The sequence below is a fragment of the Toxorhynchites rutilus genome, chromosome 3 (assembly GCF_029784135.1).
Source record: "Toxorhynchites rutilus septentrionalis strain SRP chromosome 3, ASM2978413v1, whole genome shotgun sequence".
Lineage (NCBI taxonomy): Eukaryota > Metazoa > Arthropoda > Insecta > Diptera > Culicidae > Toxorhynchites > Toxorhynchites rutilus.
Window position 1 is genome coordinate 163,998,903 of NC_073746.1, and position 11,852 is coordinate 164,010,754.

Genomic DNA, 11,852 nt, shown 5'->3' on the forward strand with positions numbered 1-11,852 from the left:
AAAAAAATTTCCGATTATATAATCAACCCTTACTATTCTACACAAATACGACCTCTCCAAACGAAGATAGATCACAGCACTCCCCGCGTTGCTGTCAATTATTTTCAGATCACTTGCAACTTAACTCGCAGTTTCTCTTACTCGGTGGTGTAGAATTCAACAATGCCTGAAAACGTCCCCAGCGAAACGGGCTCCGGTACAATTGTGAAAATTGATTCAAAATCCTCCGTCAAGTCAAGTCTTATCGATAATGAAGTTTGGACATATTCGTTCATTATTCTGATCAAATCTCTCGAGCTAGCCAACGTCGGTGAAGATGACCTCAGACCACTTTCTATCAAGATGAAATTTGGGGATTCCGTGATCAACATAAGTAGCACCTTTGCTGAAATCGTGAAACAACGCCGTGGAAATGAAGTGTGGTAAGTTTTAGCTTTGCTAGTCTCAGAACATCATTTTACGATGTGTCATTCCGAAGTACTCCCTGTAACAATGCGGAGGAATTCAAGCAACACCTAACCGCAAATCAACTTGAAGTCGCCATCGATATGGATGGTATTGAATTGGGAAAAACCTCTATTTTGTTGGCGGACACAAACTTAACATCGTTCGACCCACAAGCATTCGAACCCATCATAGTATCCAAACGGTTCCCCCTTGAGGACAGAGCGTCCTCGGCCGGTACGATTCACCTCGTTCTCAAAGCTGACCGTAGAAGATCCTCTAAGGAGCCGGAACTTCCGAATCTAGAAGACAACAGCATTTTGTACATAGTGAACGAATCACCTAAGCGAAGAAGCAGTGAAATCCAGGAGGATACCATGCGGCAGTTGCTGACGTGCAAGAAATGCAACACACTCAGAAGCCCAAGCGAAGTCAGCTACCAGTACGAGCTAATCGATGGGATACTTGCGAATCGAGAGTATACGAAAAAGAATCCAGATTTGGAAACAATGAAAAGAAAAGTGGAACAGATCGAAAGGGAAGCAAAGCTGTATCCGGTGGGAAAAGAACCGGAAGCGATTGCGGAAACCTCAAAACCAAAATTCTGTAGTAGCTGCGGTGGGTATTCTGTTACAGGAGCAAGTTGTGCTAACTGGGATGAAACGAAAATTCAAGCTGGTACTGCACTGCTGTTCGATGAAGATTTCATCTGTACGAATGGCGGCATAAATCGGTAAGTTGGATTGTTAATAGTCAGGGTTGTAATTGATAATATGTTCGGTTTTTAGTGCTTACCGTTCGAGGCAGATGCCACTAAATTCAACACGTATACCGGAGCCAAGTTTTGGCTATTCTGAAGAAACTGACAGGTGAATATTTCAACTTATGTTGACAAATTTTCGAAGACCTACCAACTTTATAGCTTCAAAATTTCTATGAGCTAACAACTGTACTTCAGTCAAATATTGGAGCTATGAAGTTGGTAAAACTTATTGATTTTATGTACAAATATTAGGCATCGCAAGCCCTTTTTTATTTTAATACTAGTTGCCAGGAAAACTTCGTTCCGTCCAGAATGTATATTTTGTTATGAATACTTTCAAACATTAAAATTTTCTTTCTAAACGAACATCCAATCGCAGGACTATTTATTGATTGATCGTCTAATAGGCCATTTTCATATTACTATAAATTTTCTAGTACTTCTACCAAAACTCGTTATATAATATAAAATTATTTTCAGACACAATTCTCGTTCAAGATTCTTCAATCACTTGCAAATAACTTGCAATAACAAATAGTCGTTAAATGGAATAATCAATTTTCCGAATTTTCTCATTGTCCTTCAGAATATGCCAAAATTTTAATTTGGCATGTTTGATTTGAATATGGTTGGTTGATATGTATGTAAGACACCTCTCCCTCTTCCAGAGTAGGAAGGGATGTGAAACCATCATAGAATCATTTCTCGTACCCAAACACTCTCACAAGCCAAATTTAGCTCCATTTGCTTTATTAGTTCTTGAGTTATGCAGAAGTTTATGTTTCATTTGTGTGGCAGCCTTCTCCTCTTAGAGAGAGGGAGGAGTGTCGAGCCACCATAGAAACATTTATTACTCCCTAAAACTTCCACATAGAGGTGGGCAAAACGGTTCGTTTGAGTGAGCGGCTCAAAGCCGCTCGTTTATGGCTCATTTTAGTGGTTCTTTATTGAACCGCGGCTCTTTTTTTAGTCGTAGCTCTTTTGAACCTCGACTCTTTTTAAGCGAAAAGCGACTCTTCTTTGACCCGCAGCTTTTTTTTGAGCCGAGACTCTTTTTTGAACCGCGGCTCTTTTTTGAACAATCTGCAAATCTACCTCACTTGGTAAATACAGTTGAAAGCGGAAAGATTTAAACAGTCTTATATGAAATATGTTTTATATTATATCATATTGTGCTCGATAATTTTGAGATGGACGTTCGCGGTTTGGGTATAGTTTTGCGTAAGCAAAGCAGCACAAAGCAAGTTTGTGCTGAAAATTATGAATAACGACTCAAACAAAATCAAAATTTCAAAACAAAGTTTGATTTTCTATTGTGCTAAGTTATTCCTAACAAATACCGGACGAATAATGATGGAAACGGCATTTTATGAATAAACAGTCCTACATAACATTTATAATGTATACACTTTTTATACTTGCTTTGACATATATCTCCACTGTACAAAAGAGTGAGTGAACTGATCAAAAGAACTAGTTCACTTAAGTTAACAGTTAGTCACTGAACGGTTCATTAAAGTGAACCGTTTTTCCCACCTCTACTGGATACTGCTAGCAGCAGACGCAAGATCGCGTGAATAGACACTCCTCCCCCTCTCTAAAGAAGGGTAGGGGAGGGGGCCTCAAGAACTAATCAAGCAAATCGAGCCAAACTTGGCATGTGGAGGTTTTAGGGGGCACGAATTGTTTCTATGTAGAATCGACATTCGACATAACTCGAGAACTAATCAAGCAAATGGAACCAAATTTGGTATACGGAGGTTTTAGGGGGCAATAAATGTGTCCATGATGGTATATATGGTATATGTTTGGGCAAATAAATGTTTCTATGGTGGTTCGACACACCTACTCCCTCTCTAAGGGCAAGGGGACTGCCATACAAATGAAACCCTCTGGAATGGAGAGGGGGTCCACAAAAAATAATACACATAATTCAACCAAACATGACAATTGAAAATTTCTGGAAAACTCTAAAGGAAAATGGGAAAATTTAAGAAAAACAGTTCCCATATGTTCTACAATTACATACACTGAGAGAAATAATTAGTAAATATAACGTATATGAAGAACCATGATTCGAAAGCCTAATATCAGCTACATTTTCCTGCCAACAATGCAGTATTAGAATTATATCCTTACTAGCTGCCCGGCAAACGTTGTTTTACCATATAAATTATTTATAGTAACTATTTTGGTTGTAAATTAATAAAAAAAATAAAACATACCTTTTGTATCATAAGTTTTTTTTTTTTAATGTTTAGCGATCTGTAAAAATAGTCGAATGCGATCGATAGAATAGAACCAATGAAACGATTCGAACGAAAGTGTGTTTGATGTTTATGCTGCCGGAAATGACGATGCACATTGTCTTCGATAAACAAATGTGAAAAACTCATCTATTCTATCCTCTTCTACAGTAAAACCTGTTTTTGTGCGAATTTTTTTTTTGTACGATTTTTTTTTTGTGCGGGTTTCTGTTCTTGTAGGGTTTTTTTTTTGTGCGACTTTTTTTTTGTGCGGTACATGAAAAGAAGCATATTTGACGAAGTTATCGTCCATTAAGTTTTTTCGATGGTTTATATGGATTTCAGTGCGAAAAAAAGCATATTTGCGTCTCAATTATCCACTTCTGAAATCATTCCCTTCCTCTCATTAAATTCTCTAAGTTGTTCTAAGTGTTTGCATGGCATGATTTCTAACAGCAACACGTTTCGACATGCAACTAAAAGCACAAAACAGCCACGCGCAACCGAATAGGCAAACTGTCCCGTCGCAAAGCAGGGAAACAAAAGGAAATTGAACGGTGAACGGCGTGGATTTTAGTTATTTTCTTGTGGGAAACTTTTTTATGCGGCCCCTTCTACGGCACAAAAAAAGTTTTTTACCAAAATGGGTACCGAACATGATTTTTTAAAGCTACTAGGTGAAGTTTCGCACAATTTTTTTATGCCCTATCCCCCGCACAAAAAAAGGTTTGCCTGTATTGTGTTCTATTAAGAAGAAACACAGATCTGGACAGATCTGAAATTCCCTAGGAAATTACACTATTGATTTCTTCCGCCAACCATACTATACTTTGTCCACTAACCATACTATAAGTATGTGTATGAGGCAATCTTCGCTTCTGCCATTCAACCGAATGCATCTGTCAACATACCGAATACGTGTAATGTTGTAGTAAAGCTCATTGAATGCACCATTTTTGTTTGAACACACGTGCTATCTATATATATAAAATTCTCGTGTCACGATGTTCGTGGTCGAACTCCTCCGAAACGGCTCGACCGATTTTCATGAAGTTATGCACTGAAAACCTGATAGGCATGAGAATAGGACGTAATAAACTATATATGATACCGCTAGGGTACCGATTACCATATGTTTTATATCGATTAGGGTGGTCCTGTGCAAAAAAAAAAATCTAAATATTTTTTTTTCTTTTTTTATAAATTTGGCATAAAAGTGCATATAACCTCAAAGGTTTACCTCCATTTCCTATTTTTAATCGCGATTTTAGTATTTTGGTATAAATAATATCCAAATAATCAACCCGTAGATTGTTTTTCAAAGAGAACGAACGTCATCCGACCTTGAAACGCAATGCGCATAGACGTCATTGAGCTTCGTGTTCCATTTCTGTGAAGCGTAAATTGTTATGAATTTTCGAGTGAAATAAACACGCTTTCAAAACAAAAAATTTAAATGAACTATGGCTCTATTGTGTGTTCTGTGTAACAGAATAACACATTCTTTACAGGTAGGGAAAATATCGGACGGAAATAGCCTCTGCTAATTATTTTATATTCTGGATAATATTTTGGCTGAAATGCAAGGAGATTTATAGAAAAATAATTGAGTTGGGGTCAAGGCTATGTCTACTAAGTATTCAAACAACATCGAATAAACATTTTCATTCATGGCAGATGGAAACTGTACAATGTATTTTCTTAAAGATTTCACCTACGACACGACCGCAAGCCTAGGTGGATGTCCAATATATCAACGAATAAAAACTGATAATGACGGACAATCATTCATAAAAATTAACAACGCAGACATTGACATGGAAAACCGTTCAGTAGTGCCATATTCGCCTCAGCTGAGCAAAACATTCGATGAAGAGCAACAAATTTGCAACAACAAAATTAATTCCTTTTTTTCAATTTACATTTAACGTTCAAGAGAACAAACATGTCAGATTCGTGAATGAAATACATCGGGAATGGAATACAAGGAATGTTTTGTGTTTTTTTTTTTAATTCTTGTCATCGACTTGGCGCTCTATACCTCGGTATGTCAAACACAAGTATGAAAGAAAGAGTAACGAACGTTTCAATTATGTGTAGATCTTTAAAACATTTAAACACACTTACAATACATTAGTTATTTTTTATTTTACAATCAACATATTCACTAGAAATAATTTTTATGGCAGAACAACGTTTGCCAGGTCAGCTAGTCTATATATATATATATATATATATATATATATATATATATATATATATATATATATAAATGGAGTGATGTCTTTCTGTCTTTCTGTCTGTCTGTCTCTCTGTCTGATTCTTATGGACTCGGAAACTACTGAACCGATCGACATGAAAATGGGTATGTGAGAGTTTTTGGGGTCGGGGAAGATTCTTATAATAGTTCGAGACTCCTCCCCCCTCTCTAAGGGGGGGCTGCCATACAAATGAAAAACTAATTTCTGCATTACTTGAGAATTAATCAAGCAAACGAACTAGAATTTGGCATATGGAGGTTTTAGGATGCAATAAATGTTTCTATGGTGGTTAGACACTCCACCCCCCTCTCTAAGGGGAAACTACCATACGTACGAAACACAAATTTCTGTATTACTCGAGAATTAGTCAAGCAAATAAACCCAAATTAGGCATATGGAGGCTTTAGGGGGCACGAAACGTTTTCATGGTGAATCGACACTTCTCTCTAAGGGGGGTTTCCATACAAATGAAACACAAATTTCCGCATAACTTGAAAACTAATCAAGCAAATGGAGCCGAATTTGGCATGTGAAGGTTTTAGGGGGCAATAAACATTTCTAAGGTGGTTCAACACTCTTCCCACCTCTCAAGGGGGGGGGGACTATCATACAAATGAAATACTTATTTCTGCATAACTCGTCAGCCGTCGAATTCCTACAATCGGGTACTCACAATCAATATCCGCTTCAATTTTTTCTTCTTTAATGTCCACAAGGATACCAGAAATGACACCTGTGATTGTCACGAGATGCCGAGGTACGTACGCTTTGTACAGTCCTTCTGTTTTGATCAGTGCTTCCATCAATGAATTAGCCTTATAAAAGCTGTTTGTAAACACCAATATCTTGTTGTTACCAACGTACTTCATGTCTGTTAACAGTTCGGCTGGAAAGTTTATAAGGTAACACAGTAAAACTATTTTTTTTTTTTGCAAAATTCAATTTTATTATTCAAAATTTAACATTGCCTTCGAGGATGATACAGCGATTATAGCGATATTGCAACTTTTCGATACCATTTTTATAGTACTCTTTCAGTTTTCCTCAAAATAGGCCTCAGTTTCGGTAATCACTTCTTAATCGGTCTTAAATTTCTTGCCAGCGAGCGGATTGGATTGAAGGTTACCCCGGTTTGTCTCAAAAATTTCAAAACAATGTATCGAGCATTTGTTGATCGGTTCTGTTTTGTAATTTGCAAAGTGACAGCAAAGTGAACTCCGCAGCTGTAGGGTGACTCGAAACGTAAGAAATGACTAGTATGTACTGGGGACATCAGCGATTTCACAAAAAATTGCTTCTAACAGAAAAAATCAACAGGTGTCGGTTTCACCCACAGTGTCCGATTTATCCTGAGTTCCCCTATGCGGATTTTTTTCCGTATTATAGTGACTTTTCACATTTTTAGCTGGTTTGTCGTTTTACTTCCATTTTTTTAAGAATGTCGGGAGTGAGAATTGAACTCGTGACCTTTAGCGTGAGAGTATGGATATATGGCTATTAATTAGGCTCAAGTGGATAAAGAGCCATCACCAAGCAGTACATCTTTAAACTATTTGAATATATTATAACTACATAATCATTAACTTAAGTCTAATCTGCTAAAACTACAGTGCATCTACAATGCAATATAAAAAAAATAGAATTTATTCCTTCGTTGCCTCGTCGGTATTATCCTTGTCTGGAACAGTGCTTGTGGTGCTACATCGCCAGGTGATGTAGCATCGGTATCCTTTGGTAGTGAGTGCCTCCTTGCTATGTTTATAGCTCCTGTAATGATCTTATCTCGATGGGTACTAAGTTAAGTAAAGGAAGGGAGAATTGACAAGTGGGAGTAGGAGATGCGACCTGAATAATAATATTAGCGCTTCTTAGGAAGACATATATGGGGAACATAAAATGAGGGTCGCGAGTAGCTAAGATATCGCGAACTGGCATGCGTTAGTGTACTCCTCGAGTATCTAAATCGGCAACCAGTTTGATTCTTTCATTGCAAAATTCATTACATGATCAAACAACGTGCTCGATGTCAGATATCCTTGAGCACAATTGCATAAATTGTTAGAGATGCGTATTTAGCGCGGAATGATTGGACATCAATCTGGACATAGAACTATGTCCAAAAACTCTGTCAAGATCTAACCCTTTAAACCAAGCCTTCGTTGAAACTTTGGGGATAATAGAGTATAGCTATCTTCCAAGCTCATCTTTATTCCAACTGGTGAGTGACTGCTGTCGGGAAATGGATAAGAATTCCCGATACGCTATTTTTGCCATTCTACGCATTGCTGTCCCATGTTACTTTTTAACAATTTTCACTTTTGTTCATAAAACGATGTTTTAGACATATTCTTCCAGAAAAACACAAAAAAACTTATTGTTAGTTCCCAGCTTATCAAAAAATAACATCAAGCTCAATTGTCCCATGTTGATATTTTATACATAACTGTCCCACCATGCATTTTTTTGTAGATCCATAATAAATGAATCAGTTCAAGTACAAGAATTTTATGTCACGCTTTCAGCAGAGCTAACGCATTCATTTCTGGTTGGGAAGAACGAACTAATTCTCAATTAATAAAAAAAAAGTTTAACAGAACACGTGTACACCTTGTTAGCGAATGACTAATAACAATGAGATTTATATTCTACAAGGATGTTGCAGATCTCTCCCTTCTTCATAAAACGGGTTTTTATGCATAATTTTTCAGAAAAACACTAAAAACTTATTGTTTGTTCCCAATATTTCAAAAAACAACATCAAGTTCAATCGTCCCATGTTGTTTTTGTAGGCATACCTGTCCCACCATGTATTTTTAAACCGTAATCAGGTTTAACAACAACGGTTCAGGTGAAGGAATCTTTTCAAGTTTCATTAAACAATGGTTTACTGCTTGTTTTTAATCCGGTGTATTGCCAAACTGAAATGCTTAAAGCTTCTGGTAGATAAATATGCTAGAAAACTTTGATTGCGTTTTTCTCAGTTGCTGATTTTGGAACATAGTTGTCCCATGCGTAGAACGGCAGATTTATCTTTCCGAAACTGTGCCCTGTGCCTACTGTGCTACTGTACCTACTACCTATCATTGTGAGTGCATCCGCTTTCTGATAGGTACGGATGTTACTACTACGCAAGATTGCCTCCTCCCCTATATGCTCCCAAGTTGTCTTCTCAAAATTCTAGCGATTTCAGGAACAGTCTGTTTATGATAATAGTTTCAATTGCTTCGAACATTACACGTGTTATGAAAAAATCACCGGTAATAACATTCAAATAACTACAATCAATGCAGCACCCTTACCAACTTCCGAAATTTCTAAAAGCGCTGGTTTGATTGAGAAGTGGCATAAAATTTTGGAACTGAGAGCGTTGCCTTATCAAAAATAGATATGTAGTTGGTTATTTGTATGACCGAGTTTTATTGTTTACTTTCAGATTCGAGCGCACTCAATTAAAGGATTTTCCTATGGATTCTTACAAGCTGCAAGAACCAAACTATCTCTGTCCCAAATCCGCTGGTATTAGGTGAGTGATACAATCAATCGAAACCATTCTGATTCTTAGAAAAACTTGATATAACTTCCTTCCAATAGATTCTGCCAACGTTGCGGCTTGAATATGGATTGGCTCCCGGTGCACAGCAGCTGTCCGAAGTGCGGCTATAAATGCATCCCAGTCCGGCCAGAAAGTTCAATCCCTGCTATGCATGAAACAGCTCCTAACCAGCTACATTCGTGGCTCGGAAGCCTTGAGCAGCAGAAAAGCCCACACAAACGTTCGTCTGCGGAAATTGGTCGTACGACCTCTACGGAAAGTCGACCCTGTCCGATTTGCCGCCTGCGGGGAGGCCGTTGCCCCGATTGTCAGAAGCGTTCGGGCACGGTCAAACAAGATGGGCTCGAACTGATCTCAATGACGCTTACCTCCACTTCAGATTCCGCTATGCTTAGACGAAAAGAAATACCTCGCCCGAAAACAAGACAATCACAGAGGGATCGGTTCCGCGGATTCCCGAAGAAGGTTGATAAGGCCACTCGGGTTACTGAGTTGCAAAAAATATACGGAGAAGAAGTAACTCCCGGGCCAACGAGATACAGTCGACGGTCTACGCGCAGCTCGGTTACATCCACCAATGTCGAAGAAATCCTCAAAACTACGGATGCTCAAAGGGGCAAGACAGACTCCGGAGGAGTTGAAATCATCAAGCCGGCTAAAATAGAAAAGAATCTACCCAAACCCGCTGATCTTGAAAGTGGATGTTTGTCTCTCACTGCGGCTCAGATTCGAAAGAATCAACGTAAGCTCTTGCGTCACATCAAGAAACAGAATGCCGGAAAGTACTCCTATCAATATGGGAATCGTTATCCAGGCATTGTGGCAGGGCATCGCGAGTGCATCATTCCGGGAAAACCAGTTCCACCGCACATGGGTTGGCTCTGGAATACAATCACCCTCGGAATTGGGAAAATTCGAAGAGGTTGGCGCCCTGGCGCAGTACGGCAGCCGATTAAGGAGCTGATGCAGCACTTTTTGGTCAGTTACCCATTGGATAACATTCCAGTCAGTCGGAAAGCAGCGCGTCGATTGAAGATCGCCGGCAGCGAGTCTCAGTCTTTGAAACCAAAGCCCACTCTGCAGATCGTGAAACGCGATGGAGAATACTCAGTTGTTATGAATCCACTGAAGGACTCGAATGCACTGAAAACAACACAAGATCCGTATCTGGCCTGTGAGCCAATCCGTTTCAAGCTGGCGAAAGACCCCCACACCGGTAAACTGCATCAGCTTCGTAAGGCACTCAAGGTAAAAGGATTCACAATGTGCGGCTGCACTGAGCTGGATTCGTGTGATCACAAGAGCAAGAAGGAGAAGAGCTTGATGCAAAAACAAATACGTGTGCTGTCTAGGCGGTTGGGTCTGCCTAAGAAGACGGGCCTGGAAGATATTCCCGTCGATAGTGAGTCAGAGTTGGATCTTGAGTTTACGCCCCCTTCGGCAATGCTGAAATCGGGCGTTCGCAAACCCGATGTGGTGTGCACGGAAACGCAGTACATGGAGGAAGATTTCAAGGTTCAAATTCCGGCTGATAAGCTCAAATGTAAACCAGGTCCCAGAGAGGACCCAAGGGGCATTGGGAAGGCGGCGAGAGTAAAGCTTGGGCGGGGCATGGATAAAATGGATGCTAAGGACGGTAAAATGGGCAAACCGACAGGTGTTGGCGGCGCCAAGGGTGCCAGAGGAGCGGCAGGTGCCAAAGGTGGAGCTGGTCCCAAAGGAGGAGCTAGTGGCAAAGTTGGAGCTGGTGGCAAAGGTGGTGATGGGGCCAAAGGTGATGATGGAACTAAAGGAGCCAAGGGTGGTAAAAGTGGAGATAAGAGTGGCTTGAGAAGTGGCGCTGCTGGTGCAGGCAATAGGTTAGCTTCCTTTTAGTTGTTAGAAACGTAGTTATCGTTTATCGTGATTAAAAGCAACTCCACAGGGATTGCAAGGATAGGTAGTTGATAGTTTTTTAGTAGTTGATCCATTTGATGCTTTAACTGAATCAGAAAACTTTTAATATGTTCTGATGTCAAAGAGCAAAAAAAAAAAAATTACGTAATTATCATATAGAATAAATAATCTGTCGGAGCATCCGTCCATGAAAAAATGCTTTGTTTTGGTTTCTGAAGCCGTTTTTCCTCAAAAGTTGGCAGGAGAATTTGGAATGTTTGATAATGGAATTTTCACTGCTCCATTTTGTTGCAATAATTTTGATAGTTGTATCATTATTAATTAGAAGAGGCGGTCAATCAACATCAGATGAAATATTTAGTTATCCAGAATATACCAGCATAAAAACTATATTTTTTTTTTCGTAGACCTCAGAGAATGCATCGGCCAGACGGAGGACAGGTGATAAGAGGAGAAACCTGTAAACCAGTGAGATGCGAACCGAATCCAAACTATTGCTCCAATGTTGCAACGGGATGGGATTGCCAAACGGCCAATATCTGTTATGCACCATGTGCACCCGCCGGACCCTGCTACAACCCATGCTACACAACATGTATTTAGTGAGGTGGCGAAGTTGTGTGAATCTTCAATCCATTTCTATCTATATTTGTATATCTTTATGTGAATAAATTCTTTATAAATACTAC

At 39.3% G+C, this 11,852-nt stretch overlaps 1 protein-coding gene across 1 annotated transcript; it reads left to right on the plus strand.

Moving 5' to 3' along the window:
- The first annotated feature begins 102 nt into the window (after window positions 1–102).
- LOC129777946 (uncharacterized) lies at window positions 103–11,852 on the plus strand. The gene is made up of 6 exons (XM_055784555.1): window positions 103–422; window positions 479–1,177; window positions 1,233–1,313; window positions 9,148–9,237; window positions 9,306–11,126; window positions 11,571–11,852. The coding sequence occupies exons 1-6, from the start codon at window positions 163–165 to the stop codon at window positions 11,764–11,766; spliced, it is 3,147 nt and encodes a 1,048-aa protein (XP_055640530.1). The 5' UTR covers window positions 103–162; the 3' UTR covers window positions 11,767–11,852.

Excerpts from the sequence above, each read along its gene's own strand:
- LOC129777946 (XM_055784555.1), top strand. The coding sequence starts at position 163 with ATGCCTGAAAACGTCCCCAGCGAAACGGGCTCCGGTACAATTGTGAAA. Across the intron at positions 423-478 it reads CGCCGTGGAAATGAAGTGTG|TACTCCCTGTAACAATGCGG; the intron begins GTAAGTTTTAGC and ends GTCATTCCGAAG. Across the intron at positions 11,127-11,570 it reads GCTGCTGGTGCAGGCAATAG|ACCTCAGAGAATGCATCGGC; the intron begins GTTAGCTTCCTT and ends TTTTTTTCGTAG.